This window comes from Dromiciops gliroides, chromosome 1 (assembly GCF_019393635.1).
Source record: "Dromiciops gliroides isolate mDroGli1 chromosome 1, mDroGli1.pri, whole genome shotgun sequence".
Classification (NCBI taxonomy): Eukaryota; Metazoa; Chordata; class Mammalia; order Microbiotheria; family Microbiotheriidae; genus Dromiciops; species Dromiciops gliroides.
The window spans coordinates 149,726,966-149,750,499 of NC_057861.1; the positions used below are offsets into that span (position 1 = coordinate 149,726,966).

The 23,534-nt window shown below is 39.2% G+C and overlaps 1 protein-coding gene across 1 annotated transcript; it reads left to right on the forward strand.

The window, feature by feature from the left end:
• Window positions 1–3,589: 3,589 nt before the first annotated feature.
• On the forward strand, window positions 3,590–18,710 carry LOC122746663 (39S ribosomal protein L43, mitochondrial-like). The gene is given in 3 exon segments (XM_043992469.1): window positions 3,590–3,628; window positions 18,301–18,648; window positions 18,651–18,710. Coding segments are annotated over 3 exon segments (447 nt in total).
• Window positions 18,711–23,534: the final 4,824 nt, after the last annotated feature.

Sequence of the window (23,534 nt, forward strand, 5' to 3'; positions counted from 1 at the left end):
CCATCCGTAATTTGAGGAAAAAGTTGGTTGGCACACTGGATAGAGTGCTGGGCCTGAAATTAGGACAGACCTGAGTTCAAAAACTACCCTTAGACACTTCTTATCTGTGTGACCCAGGGCAAATTACAAGTTCTAAAGTCTCAGTCCCAGGTTCAAATTCTGCCCTCTAACACTTATAATCTCTGTGACTTTGGGCAAATCACTTAATGTCTCTGAGCCTTAGTGCTTCATCTCCAAAATAAGGAGATTAGACTAGATGGCTTCATTTCTCAAAAGGTTGCAATTTGGACTCCCTCATCAGGCTCCAGAAAACTTCATCCTGGAAGATTGTTTCAGACCTGGAATGCACACCAGTGAAGTTCCCCCTAGCCCCTTGCTCCCTCTTTCTGATTAGGTGGCTCCTTAAAGAACACACCCAAGCCAGCCAACTCTTCATTTCTCAATTGGTTGAGATCTGGACTTCTCAGTCTTGCCTCCCTTCCAACCCAGTCCCACCCTCCCCCGTCCCCAGCCCCAAGCTCTTTTCATGTGTTCTCTTGCCCTATTAGAGAGGGCAGAAACTAGTTTTCTTTTTCCTTGTATTTGTATCATCAGTGCTTTTTGTACTTGGCATATAGTAAATGCTTAATATGTGATTGCTGACTGAGTGACTGGTTCTGAGATTCTTTTTAGCTCTAAATATGTGGTCCTGTGACCCTCTATTTCCTTGTCCCTCTCACCTTCTGAGCAACATGATAGTAACATGACCTGTTCCTCACCTCAAAAGCCTTCCACATTGTCCTGAAGTAAGTATAGATATCCATTGTTTCAGTTACAGTAACGTATATATGTGTCACATACATGCATGCATGTGTGCATTTTGCCAGGAGATTTAACAGGGATATGTGTTATTTTCAGGTGGTGAAGGAAATACAAGAAAAAACAAACCAAAACAACAAGCCTGTACTTTCTCTTCTTGCAAGTAAAGCTAGTGGTGAAGAACTAAGGGCAAAGCAGTTTCACCAGGAACTTAGGATGAGGCATTATTAAGTCACCTTCTGGTTTGAAAAAAAAAATGGGGCATGTAGTCCCACCATGTCCCTCTAGCCTCCCTCTAAGTCTTTGTCTCTATCTCTCTCTGAATTTTGTTTGTTGTGCTAAGTTCTAAGGGACATTATGAGGAAGGAGTTATGTGTTTGAGAAAGAATAAGCAGGAGCTGCCTGGGGCATTGAGAGGTTATGTGTAATGTACATGTGAGTCCAAGGCAAGACTTGAATCTACATCTTGCTTTCTGTCTGCCTCTCTATCAATTATGCCATTAGTGTTTTAGTGATGATTGATGAGATGGTTCAGCAAGAGTAGAAAACTGCATACTGAAGATATGATTTTGCATTGGTGATTTCCTCTCCTGTTTGTTTGCAGATGTAGGAAATATGGAAAATGGACAAAATTCTCCTGACCAAGGCTATATGCAAACAACACACAGTAGAGGAGGCAAATGAGAAATTTGTGATCTGTTAAAAGGTAAAGATGGAATCGTCCTTAAGGATTTTCCATTCCTAGCTGAGAAATACCCTTTGCCTCTGAGGTGCTTAGAATAATAGCTGATGTTGATAAAAGGGCATTACTAAAGAACAAACTGACTTTCTTTGCCACTCACATTTTGCAGTTACTCTTCATGGCACCCCTGTAGGAAATCTTTCCTTGATGCTTTTTTTGTGGGGCAATGAGGGTTAAGTGATTTGCCCAGGGTCACCCAGCTAGTAAGTGTCAAATGTCTGAGGCTGGATTTGAACTCAGGGCCTCCTGAATCCTGGGCCAGTGCTTTATCCACTGTGCCACCTAGTTGCCCCCTCCTTGATGCTTTTTCTTTTTTTTTAAATTTCTTTTATTCTGCATTTAAGAAATAAAACAAGCATTTCCATAACATAGTAGAATAGGAAAAAAGGTGATTGCACATGAAACTGCAATTCTATTATGTATAACTTGATGTTAAAACTATCATGTAATTTGCAACTTTCTTTTTTCACATTTTTCCCTCCCCCCACCCCCTGCCCTTGGCTACCTTGATGCTTTTTTGAGCACTGGTACTTCCCCCCCCCCCCCCGCCCCAGGATCTAAAGCATTGGAAAGGGGACCACTGTAGCAGAGCTACAATGACCAAACCACAAGGCCGTTCATTAGTCCATTTGACACACAAGCTCCGGAAGTCACAGAATCCCAGACTCTGATAGTTAGAATGGATTCCAGTAGCCATCTAGTCTAACCGACACCTGAGAAAACCTCATACCATTTGCTCATTCAGCCTCTGTTTGAAGACCTCAAGGAAGGGGGCATCCAATGTTTCCTAAGACAACCCATTCTGCTTTGAGATAGTTCTAATTGTAAATCAGCATTTAATTAAAGTGCTCATTTAAAAAACACTCTTTAGTTTTTACTATGTTTTTAACCATTTTTTCTGCTCATGTATTATGACTTCCCTTGCCCCAAATTTCCCTTGATATCTTTAGAGCATTAGTACATTGTCCAAGTTGGCCTGTGGATCTGCCTGCAGAACAAGTTAAAAGACTACCAGCTTCCTCCCATCATGTCTGTAATGCATGCACAATACCTAATGTATTATTAACCATTCAAAATGCACTTGGGTTCCCGCAGTTTTCACAGAACAAGTATGGCAGCCAGTATTGTTTAGCAAAACACCTTTCAGAACTGGCTCTAAGGTTTACCTTACCTGCTGGTATTTAAAAATAACAGAGTTGTTTACTTGGTTTTCATTTCTTGGAGCAAATATGAGTGTGTGTGTGTGTGTGTGTGTGTGTGTGTGTTTTAATTTAAAGGAATGGTTAGCAATTGGGGCCTGGAGCCACAGTTGGAGCTGTGTTTGCCACCCCCACCCCAACCCCTGTTGTATTTTGTTTTTGGAAAATGAAAGGTTGTTATTTTTGCTGATTGTCCAATTAGAGAAGCTGGTGGCTGCTACCTAGTTCTGAGGCTAGTTTCTGTTCCTGGAGCCTGAGAAGCCATCTCGGCTTCGGTTTTACCCTAAAGAGACATAAAAGGATACACTTGCAGTTAAGCCTCATGGCAGATGAAGGAGTGTAAACCATTGATCACAATACAAAATGCTGAGAACTGAAAAGGAATCCAATTTATTTTAAATAAAACTACTCTGTTCTCTGGTGACAGATTCCAGAGTCAGACAACAGAGAGGAACTGACAGCAGATGTTTTAGCGCCAAGACAAGGAGAGGCTGAGTAATAGTATAGAAAAGAAATTGCTTTGAACTTCACCCCTGCTTTAAATACTTCAAATCAATAGGGTCACAGAGCTCTTTAATAGAGTGATGAGGTCCTGCCCCCACAGATCTGTGCAGTGACAAGTTGATGTGCTTCCTAGCAGCGGGGTCATAAAAATTGCAGGCTTCTTTCTGAAAGGGGGCTTTGTGTGAGCAGGGTCCATTTGGAGTAACTCCTCTGTATGGCCACTCTCAAAAGCTGAGCCCTAATAGTCTACAGCTAAATGGGACTGACCTCATGAATTACCTCAAGAAACTTAATCTATAAACTGGCTTCTTCTTATGCAGACTGATGAATTCTTGTTTATTCCTAAATGGCTGTCACAAGACCTATTCATCAAACTCTTAAAGGGGTAAGAGGAGGCTCCCATAATCCAGCCTCAAGTGCAGCACTGTTAAATAATCATTAGACTCCATGGCTGGTCTTGAGACCCACTTAAAATCCACAAAACAAGTCTCCCCCTCAACACTCTCTCTCTCTCTCTCTCTCTCTCTCTCTCTCTCTCTCTCTCTCTCTCTCTCTCTCTCTCTCTTTCTCTCTCTCTCTCTCTCTCTCACACACACACACACACACACACACACACAAAACCATTCATCAAAACTGCATTTAGATGAGATTCTGACCTGATAAAAAAGAGTGGTTTTTGTCACTATCAGTTTCACGGTTCTGTTCTTTTTTTCTTTTGAGAGAAGGGCTTTTTTTTAAACAAAAGTAAAAGAAAATAAAGGCAGATGGCCAACTCTTTTCAATATCCGTTTGCTTTATTTGAGCAGTTTAATGTAGTGAAACAGAGTGAAGTGTTGGTACTTTGCTAAATGGTAAACAACACCATTACCCAGAATCCTGCTGTAGATTGGTACAAAACAGGGTACTGGTGATTAATTAAACTGTTGTTGTAATTGTGATGCGTGATACATAATAGATAGTGTGCTGTGTATTTTAAAAGCAGCAAATTAGCAAATAATAACTTTCCCCCATAGCACATCTCCATTCCATGCTGCTAATGCATAAATAATCAAAAATAAAAGGTTGTTGTGCAGCTAAGTAATAAGAGAGAGAGAGAGACAGAGACAGAGAGAGACAGAGAGAGAATATTTGAGATGCTTTTCGATCTGTAAATATGTGGTAGTCAGGATGCACATCATGGAGGCTAAGGGTCAAATGTCCCTACAGGGGGATAGAAAGAATTTTCTCAGAACTTCCACCGTTATCCATTGAAATGTAAAATGTGACAGGTCATTGGTGATGGCCACATGGAGAATTCTACATATATATTATGTCTATGAAAGTTTCCAGTTCAGGTTATATGACTTTTGCTCTACATATCTTGCACCAACAAAATATTGATGATAGAACAAGAAAATTTATGATTCAGGGTTTGTTCTTGCTGTATGTATCCTGCCTACTTTGTCTATTCCTTAAGACTTGTGACATGACATGACATGACAAGAAAAAAAAAGTTGTTTCCAAATTTCTTTCACCCAAACTTGGCAAAGTTTAATGAGCAAGGAAATAGGCCTGAGAACACAAAAGGAAAATGTCAAAAAGCCCTAGCATGTTGTCCAATCAGTCAGGGATAGAAAAGATAAGCATACGTAGGCACTGAGGGCCTATGTGATTGGCCATAAATCTCAGAAAAAGTATTATAATATCCTGCTTTCCAGTTTCCTACAATGATCAATATTCCTTCTTTTCATTATTCCTATCTGAAGCAGTGTGGCACAGTCAGAAGAATGTGCCACTTAACACTGAGTAACATTGGGCTTCAGTGCAATGTGATTCCATGACTGAAAGGAAGTTTGTGTTTTGGGAGAGGTGATGGGAGTGCCCATAGGATTATAGATTTAGAGCTAAACAGGACTTGGGTAGCTACCAGATCCAAACTTCTTCTTATAAGTGAGTCAGTCAATAAACAGTCAATAAACATTTATTAAACACTTACTGCATATTAAGGTCTGGGAATACAAAGAAAGGCAAAGAAAGGCCTTCTGGGAGCTCAGAATCTAATTGGGGAGACAATATACAAAGAACTGCAAGTAGATAAAATAAATGGGACTTAATCAGCATAGGTATAGTAATAAAATTGAGATTGGGAAAGACTTCCTATAGAATGTAGGATTTTAGGTGAAAATCCAGGAGGCAGAGATTGATAGGGAGAGAATTCCAGTCTTGGGAGACAGCCACTAAAAAATGCCCCAAATTTAGAGATGGAGTGTCAGGTTTGAAGAACAGTAAGGAGGCCAGTGTCACTAGAGCAAAAAAATATGTGTGGGAGGGAGTAGTGCTATAAGAATAGAAGGGTAAGGCCAGGTTCTGGAGGACTTTGAATGCCAAAAAAGGGGATTTTATTTTATTTTATTTTATTTTATTTTTTCTGCGGGGCAATGGGGGTTAAGTGACTTGCCCAGGGTCACACAGCTAGTAAGTGTCAAGTGTCTGAGGCCAGATTTGAACTCAGGTACTCCTGAATCCAGGGCCAGTGCTTTATCCACTGCGCCACCTAGCCGCCCCCCCAAAAAGGGGATTTTATATTTAATCCTGAAGGTGATAGGGAGTCACTGGAGTTTATTGAATAGGAAGATGATATGGATGGACCTGCATTTTGGAAAAATCACTTTGGTAGCTGAATAGAAGATGGACTGGAGTGGGGAGAGACTATTGTCAGGGAGAATCAAGTAGACTATTGCAATAGTCCAGGAGTGAGGGAGAATCAAGTAGACCATTGCAATAGTCCAGGAGTGAAGAGATGAGGGCCTGCACTGGGGCCATGACAGTATCTAACAGAGAAAGGAAGGGAACTTATTCAGGAGATATTGCAAAGGTGAAATCAATAGGCTTTTACACAACAGATTGGATTGAGAGATTGAAAGAAGAATGAAGAGTTGAGGATGATACCATCTAGGTTGTGACTGGGGGTGAATAGGAAAATGGTACGAGGGACACTTCAACAGAGGTATGAAGGAACTGAGTCTGAGATAAGTGAGATAACTGCCTAAATTCACATGAGTAGCAAAGGCAGGATTTGAACCCAGGCCCACTGAATCTCATTCCAGTGTTCTTTCCATTTTTGCTTTCTGATCTCTCTGGTCCTCAACCTCCTCACCCGAGGGAATTGCACTACATGATGTCTAAAATCCCTTTTAGTTCTCAAAAGCTTGACTTGACAATAATTTGTTATCATTTATTAATTAACTTATTAATTACATCAAATGAGAAGTTAGCTTAGAATATTTACTGCAGCTTTTGACAGGCAGTGGGGTAAAGTGGAAAGAGCACAGGATTTGGAATCTCGAGGACCTAGATTTGAATCCAGATTCTGACACCGACCAGTTGTGTGAACCTGGGAAAGTTATTGAATTTCTCTTGGCCTCAGTCTCCTTATGTGTAAAATGAATATATTAATAGAACCAACCTCACAGGAGGTAATACTGGGAGAATCAAAGAAAATAACACATACACACATATTATCATATTAGGTTATTATAATAGTGTTATATATAATATGATATTATATATATATCAATCATATACATGTGTTTTGTTGCTGTTTATCTGACTTGTGATTGGTGTCTAGTGTTCCTTCCTAGTGAGAAACTTAGTCTACCAATGTAGATTTGTACTTTCTCTGACGTACAATCTTAATTACCTAGGAACATAGAAGGATTCATTAATTCTCCTAGGATCATAAAGGCAGTGTCAGTTTTTCTTTCTTTCTTTCTTTTTTTTTTTGTGGGGCAGTGAGGGTTAAGTGAGTTGCCCAGGGTCACACAGCTAGTGTCAAGTGTCTGAGTCCAGATTTGAACTCAGGTCCTCCTGATTCCAGGGCTGGTGCTTTATCCACTGTGCCACCTAGCTGCCCCGGCAGTGTCAGTTTTGACCTGAGCCCAGCTCCTCTTGTCTCTTTATGGCCAGCTCTCTATCCACTACATCAAGATAAAAATTATTTCAAATAATGAATCCCCTCAAGTGATCCCAGTATTTAAATTCGCACTATCTAAAGTTATAATTATGTAAAATATGCTAATTAGTTCTAGTCCAACAGAAATATGAAGTGTGAATTTGAATAATATGACCATTTCACTGGATTCATTATTCACACTGATCAGGACCTAGCTGTACACTACACCGTTTCTCTAGCTAACATAAGTGTTAACTATTTTTATTATTTTGACTTTTGGAAAATGATCCTAAAGACCTGATCTGAATCACAGTTGAAATATCTTAATATAGGTGGGGCCGGAAGTTTGAGGGCAGTATTCATACTATTTTTACCTTTCTCAGATAGATGCAAGTTTATGTAGTATACATGTTTCTTATTCATGTACGGTCTTTAAATTAAAAACAAAATAGCCTTTCCCTCAGTATCACCCAGAGCCATAAAATGCATTTTAGCCAGCTGCTCTCTAGCCCAGAACTAATACATTTCAACACTCATAGTCCTTTTTTTAATTGCTCTGGTAACATTTAGTCAGTATGGCCTCAGCATGGTTTTCTTCCCTCCATCCCTTGCCAGACCTAGAAATCTGAACTGCCAGTTTATCAGGAAAGCTGAAAACAAGGAGTCAGCTCTCTAAGCATCCTGAGGATATTCTAATGATGTTCTGGAAGGCAGAAGGAGGAAAGGAGAAAGAGGAAGAGTGGCAATATTTCAGAGTGGCATTTCCTAAAACAGCTATGGGATTCAGAGGCTTCCCAAGGTGGTGAAACCCGGTAAGAGATGGGTCTGTGGTATATATCTCTTTTTTGCTCAGTATAAACACTGGACACATATTCTAGTGTTCATGTTAAAATAGCAAAATGATCACCACATTTTTGAATTGAAAGAGATCTCAGAAGTTGTGTAGTCCAGATACAATGCTTCTCCCATATTAAATGCTAGCTGGATTGGACTGCATAACCCTGAAGCTGCTTTGTCTGGTTGAAATTCAAGGGTCTCCACATCTTTCATTTCCCACCTTATCATATTACTACTCCATACATTCTACAAACTGGGCAGCTTGACACCCTCTTTTTCTACTCTCCCAAGAACTTTTACTTCATTCTCATGACTCCATGATTTTCCTATGGGCTATATGATCATAGATTTATAGCTAGAAGAGACCTTTGTTGTTTAATTTTCCCTCAAACATCTTAAGTACTCAGTTTTTCAACCTAATCATTTGTCATGAGCTGCTCCTCCACCCCTCTACCTCAGCTACACACATCTTGCACCCACAAATATGCCATCTCTGTGGTCAAGAATTATGGAATCCAAGGATTATCTATTGGCAATTTCTGATCCTTTGACACCCCACCCAATTCTTTCCCAACCATCTTACCTGAACAAGCCACTCTCTCCTCTTTTCCCCATCTTGACCCCTTGGCTAATCAATTCAACTCTAGATTGTCCCTTTTTCTTGAGTCCCTAGTTCTCTTAATGTTTCACCAATGATGCAATGCCAAGTTTCAGCCTTGGTTTACTCCCACCATTCACTGCTTTAGTTCCTACACCCATGCTGCTGAATGAAGTTCGAGAATATTCACACAATATTCTGATTGGGTCTACTACAAATTCATGTTATACAACCAAAACTAGGCTATCAATTCTGTTTCTATATCTCCTTTATCAACTCATTATTCCACTCTCCACAGTGGCTATTCCAAACCTATTTATCCCTCCTCAAGTATCCCATTGCTCCCCCTCCTACCACCCTGAAAACCTTGCTGTATATTACAGGAAAAAATCAAGACCATTTGATGTGAGATCCCTCTTATTCTCTTTTCCTAATTTCATATCACTAATAGATATTCTACCACTATCTCCTTCTTCACCTCTGTCTCACTTGATGTAGTGGCCTTATGCCTTACTTCTGTAATTCCTACATTATCACTTTGTTTCTCCTTGTCAACTTGTTCTTCTCTACTCCCTACAAACTTGTCCACTTGTCCATGTCTCCTCTACCCTCAAAAAATCATCACTTAATAATTCCATCTCTAATTATCAGCCTACATCTCTTTTGCCCTTTGTGGCTAAAATTCTTTAAAAGAGCATCCATGATAGTTCCCTTCATTTTCATTTTCTTCTTCTCCTTTACCTTCTCCTTCTTCTGCAATGAAGGATAAGTGACTTACTCAGAGTCACACAGCTAGTAAGTGTCAAGTATCTGAGGCTGGATTTGAACTCAGGTCCTTCTGAATCCAGGGCCAGTGCTTTATCTACTGCACCACCTAGCTGCCCCGTCTTCTCATTGTCTTCTTAATCCTTTACAATCTGGCTTCTGATCTCATCTTCCCACTTAAACAGTTCTCTTCAAAGTTACCATAAATGTCCCAATTGACAAATCCAGGGGCCTTTTCTCAAACTACTTTTCTCAGCCACTTTGCAGCATTTGATGCTTCCTTTTTATATTATCTTCCTTCTAGTTTTTCTGTGTACCACTCTTGGCTTTCTTCCTTCCTATCTGACCATTTTTCCTCAATCTCCTTCACTGGATTCTCTTCCAGATCATTACCCCAGACACATAGGTGTCCCATAAGGTTCTGTCTTTGCCCCTCCTCTCTTCTCCCTCTATACTACTTCACTTGGTGATCTCATTGGATCCTATGAATTTAATTTCAGATGATAATTTTCAAACTTAACTAGCCTGCTCACCTTTAATCTCCCATATTGAACTACCTTTCTGACCTCTAACCATCCTCTGTGTCCCTTGATGTTACACTATCTTTCACTCCCATTATCCAGTCTGTTCCCAAGACCTTTCAATTTCACCTTTGCAACTTCTCTCCAACATACATGCCCTATTCTCTTCTCTGATACTTTTACCACTCTGGTGCAGGACCTTAGCACTTCATTCTTGGACTACCACAAGAGACTGCTGGTGGGTCTGCCTGCCTCAAGTCTCTTCTTACTCAAATCCATTCTCTGTTCAACTACTAAAATGGTTTATTTTATTTTCCTAAAGTGTAGGCCTGTTCATATCACACCTTTCCCCCAAACCCCCAATAAATTCCAGTGGCTCCCAGTTGCTTCCAGGATCAAATATATGATGCTCTATTTGGCATTTAAAGCCCTTCATAATCTAACCTTGCCTCGTATCCATGTCACTTTTCTAGTTTTCTTACACCTTACTCTTAGCCACATACTCTTTGATCCAGTTTTACTGGCCTCCTTTGCTGTTCCATAAACAAGAAACCCTCTCTCTCTCGGCTCTGGGGATTTTCTCTGGCTACTCCCCTATTCCTGGAATGCTATTCCTTCTCATCTATGCCAACTGCTTCCCATGTCTTTCTTTAAATCCCAACTAAAATACCATCTTCTACAGGAACCATTTCCCAACTTCTCTTCATTATATTGGCTACTCTTTATTATTTCCTATTTATCCTGTATATAGCTGTTTTGCATATATTTGTTTGTTGTCTCCCTATTGGCATATAAGCTCCTTGAGGGCAGGCACTGGGTTTTTTTTTGTTTTTGTTTTTGTTTTTGCTTCTTTTGTATTCCTACTACTTAGCACAATGCCTGGGACACAGTAGGTGATTAATAAATGTTTATTGAATGACTGATGGATCAAGTACAATACCCTCATTGATGAATACTGAGGCCCAACAAGGTAGAATAACTTGCCCAGGATCATAGAGAGCATACATTTCTTAGGAATGGTTCAAAACCAGGTCTTAACTTCAAGTCCAGTGTTTATGGTTCTTTCCATTCCTGAGATGCTTTTCCTCTCTTTTAACATGCTGTTTACTTATCTATTCTCTAAATCCCAGATTTTCAAGAAAACCTTCTCTGGTCTACCTAGTAAGCAATGATCTCCCTGCCCTGCAACCTAGATCTGACATAGTTCATTATTTCTCCAGTGGTACAATGAAAAGAGCAGAGGGTCTAGAATCAGAGTCCTTGAATTTAAATCCTGGAGTGCAGGTTGGGCAGGTCCACCTGTGAGGCCTCTTCTGAGATTCTGTGATTCTATGGAATACAAGGATAAATTGGTAGATAATTTTTATTTGAATATCCAAAAGGCCCTTAGGCCAGTTAGACAGGATAGTGCTGAGGTTTAGAATTTAGATGAATTGATCAGGATCTTCTATGATGTGCCATCCTATGAGAGGCATCAATGTAATTTAGAGGAGTCAGCTTTGAGAAATATAAGGATGTGAGAATGGCTCATTCTAAAACAGAAAGGATTTTGCTTATTATTATGAAATAAGGGATTTACTTTTGTTTGAATTTGTCTGTACTGGTTGGAAATGTATTTAATTAGAAAAGTAAAATGGAACAAGAAGAAGAAGAAGGAAGAAGGAAGAAGGAAGAAGGAGGAGAAGAAGGAAGAAGGAGGAGAAGGAGGAGGAGGAGGAGGAGGAGGAGGAGGAGGAGGAGAAGGAGGAGGAGAAGAAGAAGGAGAAGGAGAAGGAGGAGGAGGAGGAGGAGGAGGAGGAGGAGGAGGAGAAGGAGAAGGAGAAGGAGAAGGAGAAGGAGGAGGAGGAGGAGGAGGAGAAGGAGAAGGAGAAGAAGAAGAAGAAGAAGAAGAAGAAGAAGAAGAAGAAGAAGAAGAAGAAGAAGGTGGTACTCACTTTTCTTGGCAGAGTGTAGCTATGAGAATCATTCATTTTATCTGAATTTTTGCAAATTATGTTTCCATGACATACCCTATGAACATTGTATATTCATTATCATGGAAATAGTTAGTTGCTTCTTTGTTATATATTGCTAATGTACCCCTCTTTTTATGACTTACATTTAAGTAGATTAGAACTATTCTTTCAATTCACTTTGTGTATTTTAAAGTTACTGAGTTTTTGTTTTGTTGTTTGTCCTTCATTCTTGAAGAGGACCATGAAATTGGGGTGATGTCATGACTTGCCCTGAATTAGATTTAAATGGGGGAGGGACGTACAAGGTCATTAACCTCATTCTCTCCTCCAGAGCTACCTGCATGCAGTGGCAAGATACATATCAGGATGATTGAAGATAGCCCCAGATATTTTAAGGCAATTGGGGTGAAGTGACTTGCTCGGGGTCACACAGCTAGTGTCTGAGTTGAGATTTAAACTCAGGTCCTTGACTCCAGGGCCAGTGCTCTATCCACTGCACCACCTAGCTGCCCAGAGTTACTGAGTAATATTGCAGAAATATAGAATGTATCTGTGTCTTCAAAAAATATGAGGTAACCTTGTCACAAAGTTGGTAAGTAACAGAACTGGGACTAGAACCCGTGTTTTCTCATTCTCAGTCTAAGGTTTTGGCCATTAGCTTCAACACAATCTTTAGGATGATGAAAGTAATTTATTCCCTGGTCTTCAAACTCCAACTATCTGATAGTTCAAGGTTAGAACTAATTTTCTACTAATTCCTCTGTTTATTTTTTATCACTTTCATTTCCATTTATCTCTTGCCCTCCCATAATCAGTGAGCCATCCCTTATTTAAAAAAAAAAGAAAAAGAGAAGAGAAAAAAGAGTTTAGCAAAACTAAACAGCATATCAAATAAGTCTGACAGTATATGTAGTGATCCATATCCAGGTCAAGTAACTGAAAAAATCATAAACAGGAAATTTGAGAAGTAACTAGTATCAATAATATAACTAGGGCAGCTAGGTGGCACGGTGGATAGAGCACCAGGCCCGGCATCAGGAAGACCTGAGTTCATATCCCACTTCAGACACTAACAAGCTCTGTAACCCTGGACATATCACTTAACCCTGTTTGCTTCAGTTTCCTCATCTATAAAATGAACTGGAGAAGGAAATGGCAAACCACTCCTATATATTTGCCAAGAAAACCCCAAATGGATTCATGAATAGTTGGATGTGACTGTAACAAGTAACAACAACAACAAACAGAAACATAGTCAATTCAATTCAACAAATATTATTATGGGGAAAACATTATATGAGGTGCTAGAGTGAGCTCTGCCCTCAAGGAGCTTAATAATAATGGCTAATATTTATATAGTGCTTATTATTTGCCAGGTATTGTGATAAGCACTTTACAATTATGATCTTACTTGATTCTTGTAATGACTTTGGGAGCTAGGTGCTATTAATACTCCCATTTTACAGATGAAGAAACTGGGGCAAACAGAGGCTAAATGACTTGTTCAGCTAGTAAGTGTCTGAGGTCATATATGAACTATGTCTTCGTGAATCCAGGCCATGGCACCCTGTCCACTGCATCACCTAGCTGCTTCATTTTACTAATAGAATACAAAATGTAGAATGAAATTTGTAAATTTTGTAACAGTAAATATAGGGCATCCCCAAAGTCTTAGTGTGGTTTTAAACCATTAAAACCTAAAACTTCACTAAGGCCTTGGGATACCCTATATAATATGAAGAGGGAATGAGCACTAAAATATGGGAACCAGGAAAGGATTTCCATAGGAGGTGGCAAAGAAATAAATTTACTCCAGTTTGAATGAAAATAAGTCTCCATTCTCGGGGGAAATAAACAATGGTAAATATTTAACAATTAACTCTCTGGGGGAAAGCCTATGTACAACAGACCTTTGAGTTTAATCTGTGTCATCAACACTTTTCCTATCACTTTTTAAAATCTAGACAATCAACAACACAATAAATCAAGCCCTGCTTTGCTGATTTCTGAGATGTAAATGCTAACATTGAAAATTTAACAAGTAGCTCCCATGATCCAGTTCAAGTTGGCTCTTGAAAACCCCTAGACATATGTGACTTTTTAATAGGGGAAATTTATCTGTAGATACAGTGATAGGGAGTAGAAGACCAGTTATAATGAATATTCAAACCAAGTGGATACTCATGCCTTCGTTTTCTGTGTATTTAAGAGAAAGTAGATTTTTTGGGGTGGGTGTCTGGAGGTTCAGAGGTCTGAATTATTTGCCTATCTACCTCCACTTTGTACATGAATATACATCTAACTATGCAGTAACTTTAGTAGCTTTCCTGTGATATGTGTGAGTGAGTGTGTGTGTGTGTGTGTGTGTGTGTGTGTGTGTGTGTGTGTGTATATGTGTAAAATCTTGTTTGGGGGACATGATCCATTTTGGGACATAATCCTGGAGGTGACTTCCTGAGGTCAAAAGTGGGGTGTGGGTGGGGAAGAAGAGTTCCTCAAAAATGATCTATCACCCCCACAAAAAAAATAATGATTTATCACATCAAGTTTCTTATCAATTCAGTGGATCTCAATGTTAACATAGAAGCAACAGAATAAGGATAGATTTCCTACTAGCTACCCTGGACAGTTCCAGGGTTATTCTACAACTGAGCAAGACGGGTAAAGATTCTAGCTGAATATAGTCTGCTGGAAATCTACTGGGCTTATTTTAGAGAGATCAGAACCAGGTGGGATTTTTCTAGGAAACTATCAAGGAAGAGGTAAAATTTTAGCAGAGGTTGGTGCCTGTGGTTATAATTGGTTCAAGAATTTTCTCTTTTTCTATTTAGTTCTTGGTTTATTATATCCCTATGAACAAATTACTTTATTGTCTTTGTCCTTTTTTTGAGAGTCAGATTGACCTCAGAAAATTACTCTAAAATAACTTTAAACTAATTTTAAGGTAAGGTGAATAAAAATCATAATATACTGCATCTATATGTAACTGTTTCCTGCATTCACTGATGCTATTTTTGAGGTTGAATGCCCAACATTAGACAGAGAATAAATCTCAGTCCTATTCTCAAATGTGAGTTTGCCTTTAATGAAAGAAACATACCCTTCCAGGCCCTGAGATGCTAACTCAGGAGATGAGCTAAAGAGCCTAAGCACTGCATCCATTTTCATTCAGTTAATGTCCTTTATACATTCTGTTTATTGTTATCAATCTCCTTTTCAAGATTTAGTCTCACTCAACCAACTTGCAAAACACAGGTACCCATTTCACTTTCATAAATATCTTCCCTGAGCTAAATGCTCTTGTGCTCTGAGTCCTTTATTTCCCTGGATAGTCAATAGCATCCTGAGCCATTTCCCCTTCTCATTCCTTTCTCTATCTGTAAATTCACTATTAATTTAACTTTGCAACTATCTGATGCATTTTATTCATTAAACTAAATGGTGCATTCCCATATATGTCTTCAGGAAAGAAGGTTGGCATTTTTCATTTCAAGTCTAAGATTTACTGTCAGTGTTATTGGAGATCCTGACTTGTCTACCCCTAACCTATCCAGCAGGTTTCTGGCACTTATCAACTGTCTTTTTTCTGTTTAGTTAAAGACCTATCAACATCCTGCCTTATAAATTAATTAATCACCCATTTATTTATACCATTTATCAGAAGACAATTGTTAAAGAATGCTCAGAGCATACTTAAGGGCCTGTTCATGAAAAAAAATTCTTTATGGTTGGGTTGCATAATACTACAATTTGTCTAAACCATTTAAGCTTTTGGATAATATCTGTGATTTACAAAACAATCTCATCCCCCTACCTTGTGTGCAGTGCTGATAGGGAAACATTTGGATGGTGTATATTTTTACATCCATAACTCCTCAAAACAGTGTAAGATGAAGTTGCAGTGAGCTTGTGCATAAGAGTATATCAACATACTCTGGTATTAACTCAACGCTCACTATGCATTGTCTTTCTGAATTACAATAAGTGCATGGTGCAGAAAACAGAAATGATGACAGCTTTTGTTAAGTCACCTTATTTTGATGAGTAGGACGAAGACCATTGGTGTCAGTTGATTTAAAAAAAACGAGGGGCAGCTAGATGGCGGGGGCAGCTAGATGGCGCAGTGGATAGAGCACTGACCCTGGAGTCAGGAGTACCTGAGTTCAAATCTGGCCTCAGACACTTAACACTTGCTAGCTGTGTGACCTTGGGCAAGTCACTTAACTCCAATTGCCTTACTAAATAAAAAACCAAAACAAACAAACAAAAAATAAAATAAAAAAAACAAAATGGTAAAAACTCTGTTTTGATCATTAAAGAGCCCTGAAGTCAGAATACCTAACCTAAAATGAGTAAAAGCTTAACACAGATTAAAAAAAAATTGTTAATTATCTCAGCTATTACATATGCCCATCAATTATTCTGGAAGACCCATGCTCATACACACACATACATACTGCTTTTCACATCTAAATGAGTTCATCAATCACTAGATTAGAATGGTAAATTACTACTATGTATTGTGTGACTAATCTATTCCACTGAATTACCACTTTGTTCCTTAGCCAATACTGGACTATTTTATTGATTATCATTTTATAATACTGTTTAAGATCTGGTATGGCTAGTTCATATTCTTTCACATTTTTTTCATTGATTTCTTTGATATTCTTGACCTTTTGTTCTTCCAGATGAATTTTGTTATTACACTAAATAAGCAAATTAACTTAGGGAAAATTTTCATATTTATTACATTGACTCAGCCTAACCATGAGCAATTAAAATTTCTCCAGTTGTTTAGATCTCTCTTTATTTGTGTGAAGTGTCTTCTAATTATGTTCATATAGTCCCTAAGTTTTTATTGTCAGGTAGACTCCCAAGTATTTTATAGTCTCTTAATAGTGGCATTGCTGAGTTAAAGGGTATGCACAGTTTTATACCTTTTGGACATAGTTGCAAAATGCTCTCCAAAACAGTTGGATCAATTAACAACTTGTTCTCTACAATCCAGGTTTCAGCAACATACTGTTCCCATGTGCTTCATGATTGATCAGATAGAGTCCTGGAGTTAGGATGACCTCAGTTCAAATTTGGTCTCAGATACTTAACTAGTTGTGTGACCTTCATTATGTTATTTAACCTCTGTCTGCCTCAGTTTTCTTAACTGCAAAATGGAGATCATAATAACACTTGTCTCACAGGACTATTGTGAAGATTAAATGAGATCATGTTTGTAAAATGCTTAGCACAGTGCCTGGTACAAGTATGCATTTATTGTATTATTCTTTTCTCTTTTCCACCTATTCTATCTCCCATAGAGTCAATCATCATTTCTATGCTAATGATTCTCCAGGCTATTTATCTTGTCCTAACCTTTCTCTTGATGCCCAGTTTCACATCTCCAACTTCCTATTAGACATCTTGAACTGGATATCCCATATATATCTCAAAATCAAAATGTCAAGAACTGAACTTATTACACCCCTCCCCTCCCAAATGCTCCCTTCTTCCTAATTTCCATTTTTCTTCAAAGGTACCACCATCCTCCTAGTCACCTAGTTTCAAAACCTAGACATTATCCTGGACTCCTCACTCTCATTCCCCACTTCTAATCTCTTGCCAAGTCCTGTCAATACTCATCTCTCATATATGCCCCTTTCTATTCTCTGACAAAGTCACTATCCTAGTGCAGGCCTATATCACCCAAAGTCTGGAGTACTGTAATAGCTTTCTAGTTCATCTCCCTGCCTTAAGTCTCTTCCCACTCCAATCCATCTTCTATTTGGCTATCAAACTGATCTTCCTAAATCACAGATCTGACTTTGTCCCTCCTCCCCACCCATTCAATAAACTTGAATGATTCTCTATCACCTGGAAGATCTATTATAAAATCTCCTGTTTGATGCTCAAAGCCCTACATAACTTGCTCCCCTCCTTTCTTTACAATCTTCTAACACTTACTCTCCACCAAGTATTCTTTGATCCAGTAACACTGTTGCACAAGACACCACCTCTCCCAGGTCCTCGACTTTTCTCATATCCCCCATGCCTAGAATGTTCTCCCTCCTCATCTCCTTGTCCTGACTTCCTTATTTTCTTTCAAGTCCCAGCTAAAATCCCACTTTCTACAAGTGAGTTTTTGTTATCATTATTAATGCTAATGGCTTATCTCTGTGGTTATCTCCAGTTTATCCCATCTTTATCTTGTTTGTACCTAGAGTTCCTTAAGAGAGTTCTTGTGTTTCTTTGTATCCCTAGTAATAGCATAGTGATTGGTGCATAGTAAATGGCTATTAAATGCTTGTTAATTAACTGGTAAGTCTTTGAACTATGCTGAAGCCTTCTTCATCTGGCTATCTTTTAAATATATAGGAGATGAGTGTTTTGGCGTCCGGGTCCGTCGGAGAGGCCATGATGGCCCGAGGGACCCCCAGTCGCTTCCCCGAGTAGCGTCCTACGCAACGGACTGGGCCACTACGTGTCAGGGTCAGCCACGACTCTCCTTCATCCAGTGGCCCCGGGGAGTTTGTGGAGCAGCACGTGACGGACTTCGCGCGTAGGAACCCGGAGGTCGTGGTCTACGTGACAGCAAAGAAATGCCACGCGCCCCAGCTGGTGGCGGAGTATCTGAACGATTCCATCCAGGAGGTAGCTATCAGTAATAAGACAGTCGAGGAGATCGCTGCGCTTATCCAGAAGCTCGCCGACCAGTCGGGCCTGGACGTAATCAGCATTCGGAAGCCCTACCACACGCACCACCCCAGTATCCAGGGGCAGTGACACCCCTTTACCAACAGCCGCCCCCCCCCCAGCTGGGCAGGGAAGTCATCGCCCGTCGCCCCGACCGTCAGCCCCAGTAAAACCTATTTATTTCAGATATATATGTATATATGAGATGCCCTCCAACACAGCTGCATATCCTTGTGGGAAGTTTCCCTCTGACAGCTCATTTGTGGAAAGAGATAAAGTATATTTAAACTATCCTCACCAGCAGCAGCAGCAGCAGCAGCAGCAGCATCGTCAGTATTGTCGTCATTGTCATCATCACCATTCTTTTCATTATATAGGTGATGGAGTTCGTTTAGGAGGAGTCCTTTTATATTTAAAATGTATATATTTGCATCTGATACATTTTATTACATATTTATGTTTGATAAACAGCAGGCTATGGAATATTCAGATAATTTTAATTGAATACAAATGTTAGTATGTAAGGTTATTTGCTGTAGGTTCACTGAAAGCATCTTGGCAGAACAGCAGTAGAAGAGGGAATAACCAATAGGATATGCTTTTCTTCCTTCCTGTTCATATTTGGTTCTGATTTCATCTACTAGGTCTCTATGTTTTGAGATTTTTTTCATTCCCTGTAAACTGGAGGTTATGAATATTCAGTAAGGAAACATGTATCAAAAATATTACACTTAAATGTGTGTGTTTAGCTCAGGCAACAGTGGGCATCAATTTTGTGACAGTGCTCAGATTCTAGAACATATTGAATGTCAAAACATGTTTTCAGGTTTATATTTGTTTGAGGATTTGTTCTCAGATGATCAGTGATGGTAAGCCTCTTCTGAACAATTCTGGTCATCTGATTGTGTCTTTCTAGGTATTTGGTGGGTACTAGTTCCTTGCAACCTGTAAGGGTTATATTGCATATTTTTCTTGCAAAATCTATATTTATTGGGAAGTTCAGGCTAATTATGGATAATGTTTCTTTAATTTTTGTAGCAGTCAATTTCATATTAATCTCCTAAATTACTCAATTTCTATAGATAAATTAGCATGGCAATCATTTCATTTTCACTTTTCTTATTATTTAGTCTATTTCTTGTTTGTACATTGTTATTTACTATTTCAAATGGATTCAACTCTTTACATTTTATAAAGGGCTCTCCTCCCAACAATTCAGTGAGATAGTTATTGCAAGTATGATTAGCCCCATTACATAGAAAAGGAAAGAGAGAATGAAACTGAGTAGACTATAAACTCCTTGAAGGCAAAGACCATTTAGCTTTTGTCTTTGTATCTCCTGAACCTAGTAAAGAATCTTACACATGTTAAGTTCTTAGAAAATGGCTGTGGATTTGCATTAAATTGGATGACCCCACTGTTAAGAAGTCTGGAGCCCAGCTCCCAAGATCATTTGCCTTCAATACTTGGCAGTCATAAAGACTACTCAATGCTAGAGAGTTTGCTTTAAGTAAATTGGGCCATCCTTTAATACTATTAACATATTTTCTCCCCTGAAAGGAATGCAGGTTGAAAGGTGAATTCTAGGTAATTTGCAAGAGCAAATTATACTAGACATTCAATAAGTTATGAAAAACACATGTATGACTGTGACAAATTTCACAGAAAGAATTTCTGACATTCCTTAGACTTTGTTAGCATGTTAAAATCTGGCAAACTTCTAGAATCTTGAACTCTTAAATTGCTTTAAGGCACAAGCTACATGAGATGCCTCAATGCCTCAGCATTCTTTATATAGAATCAAGACTTCTAAAAGCTCAGGTTTTTTACTCCCTCCTTGCCCCGTCTAACCACCTACTCAAGGTGGGGGGGGGGGGAAGAGGGTTTAAATGGCTAGCTGGCAACCAGAAAAGTGAAAATTGTCACAAAGTAATTACCTCTTGTGTTCTGTTGCTTTTTTCCAAAGCAGAACTTGGATTCTTTCAAAATGTATCACTTTTCCCCCAAACAGTAAAAGGCATTATTCCACTTCAACAATTTTATAACCTAAACAGCAGCAAAATTTCATCCTGAAACAAACTGCATGAATATAGAGAGACTCTTAGGAACAAATGTTTATAATCACATACATGTGTATTTTTAGAATCGTCCTCATTCATCACAAACAATTGGAAAGTCTTTACTGAAACCGGTTTGCAACATTTCTTTTCCACTCTGACAAAAACTTCTAGAGGAAACAAGTATAGGGGAAATGGATCTAAACTTGCAATCAGAAAACCTGGGTTCCAATCTGATCTCTGCTGTGGACTAGCTGTGTGATTGGCTAAGTCATTGTGACATTCCAAATGTCAATTTCCCCATCAGTAAAATAGGGGTGATTTTAGATGCTTTATGTAGAGGAAACAGGATATAATATAATGAATAGAGAGCCAGTCTTGGAATCAGGAAGACCAGAGTTAAACTATTACTTCTGATAGCTGCTAGCCATGGGACCCTGGGAAAGTCACTTCAGACAAATCTATAATGATATAAGTTGCAGTCAAAGAGCATCTATTAAGCACTTACCATGTGTCTGACATTTTGCTAAATACTGAGAATGCAAAGGCATTTGTTCTCAAGGCATTCATAGTCTCATGAAGGAAACAACATGCAAATAACTGGGTCTATACAAGATTATTGTTGTTAGTCCTTCATTCTCAAAGAGAACCAATGACATCAGGAGGGTGATGTCTTGATTTGCTTTAAGGCACAAGCTACATGAGATGCCATGATGCCCCAGAATTCTTTATATAGAATCAAGACGTCCATTGGAGTCCAATGGCAAGACATAGGTCAAGACAACTAGTGATGGCTCAGGATATAAGATATATACACATATACAAACATACATACATACATGTACTATATATGCATATATACATTGTGAGATTTAAAATTGGATATTAGATCATAAATCTCCCCTACTTAACCTTTCCCTTAATTTAACTCCCAGACTAGTAAATGGAAGAAGCTTTTGGTTTTCTAGTTAGAGCTTTTATTGTATGGTAGTCACAAGGTGATGTTGATTAGAAGGATAGGAAAGTAGAAATATAATACAAATCGTCTTAAGTCTAGGCTTAGTCTATATTCCGTATAAAACTCACCAAAACCCAAGGCCACCTTTGGGGAGAGAAAGAGAGACCGAGTCAAGCACGAGCTGTTAACCGAGAGCCGGGCCCAGTCAAACTCCAGTCAGTGTCTGTCTGTGCAGCGCAGCCAGGAAACCAGCGGAGCAGGGAAAAAAAAGGCCCCACTTCCCTTCTCTCCTTGTCTTTTAAGCTCGCACCCCGGAAGTCGAGTGCTCAGCAGGCAATCTGGCGTGCGTCGCAGGTGGACTGGTGTGCATAGCTCATGCTGTTGGTCTCCTCCCCAAAAGGGTGGTCCTAAAAAAAACCTGGCGTCTCTCCATTATCTAACTGACTGTTAAAACTTTTTACCACATTCCCCCCTTTTGTTCCTCAAGAAACAAAATATTTCCTTGACGGAACAGCAAAAAGAATATAATAACTATTGCTAACTAATAATATGTGAACAACAATATAGAAAAGGAAGAGAGGAAAGTTTTGTACAGAGGGGCGATTTTTTTTTTTGTCCTCATGAACCGATGCTTTGACATTAGTCTTGCAAAGGGAAAGCCTCTGCAGAGAATACATGTTACAGATAGTGTATATTATAACAGAAAGGAGATAGTAAAAACTAACAAAACATATAAAGTCTCTGAGTTCTCTTGTCTTCTTGAAGTGGTAAGATGTCATCAGGAGGAAACTGGATTCTGGTCTGGAAAACTGGATTCTGGACTCTGGTCTGGATTCTGGTCTGGAAAAACTGGATTCTGGACTCTGGTCTAGAAAGCTGGATTCTCTTCTTTAACTGTTTGAATTGCTGTATTTTTACTAAACCTAACTTTTTACCACAACATACACATAGTAAATAGAAGATAACCTAAAATGGGGAGGCACTAGAAACTGAGGGCACTGGGAGAGACCTTCTTTAGAAAGTGGAATTTGAGCTGAGTATTGAAGTAAGGCAGGAGACTCAGAGGCAAAGATGAAGAGGGAGAGCATCCCCACCATGGCAGACAGTTAGGTACAAAAACATATGAAATATCACATGTAAGGAACAAGTAAGCCAGTGCAACTGGAACATGGCGGGCATGGAGAGGAATAAAATATAAGAAGACTGAAAAGGCAAGAAGGGGTCAGTTTATGAAGAGCTTTAAATGTCAAAGGACTTTATATTTTATTTTGGAAGTAATAGGGTGCCCTTGTAATTTATTAAATAGAGAAAGCTAAGACAATTAGACCTATTCTTTTGTTTCTTTGTTTGTTTGTTTTGGTTTTGTTTTTTTGCAGGGCAATGAGGGTTAAGTGACTTGCCCAGGGCTACACAGCTAGTAAGTGTGAAGTGTCTTAGGCCAGATTTGAACTCAGGACCTTCTGAATCCAGGGCTGGTGCTTTATCCACTGTGCCACCTAGCTGCCCCAAGACCTATTCTTTAAGAAAATCACATTGGCAGTTGAGTGAATGATGGATTAGAATAGGGAAAGAATTGAGGCAGGGGGACTAATTAGAAGGCTATTAGAATACTTTAGGTGAGAGAGGTTGGGAACCTGAATTCCTGTGTGGCTATATGAGTATAAAGGAGGGGATGAATAGCAGAGACACTGTGAAGGTAGAAATGATGAGATTTAGCAAGGGATTGGACATGTGTGGTTAGTGAGAACTAGATGTCAAGGATGACATTGAGATTGCAAGTCAAGGTGACTGGGAGAATGGTGGTACCTTTGACAGTAATAGGAAAATTGGGAAGGGGGATGGTTTGAGGGGAAAAGATAATGAGTTCTCTTTTGGACATGTCGAGTTTGAGATGCCTGTGGCACATCCAATTAGAGATATCCAAAAGAGCCAGGACTTGCAGAGAATGTGTTGACCTACATTGGCAGAAATTTTTTATC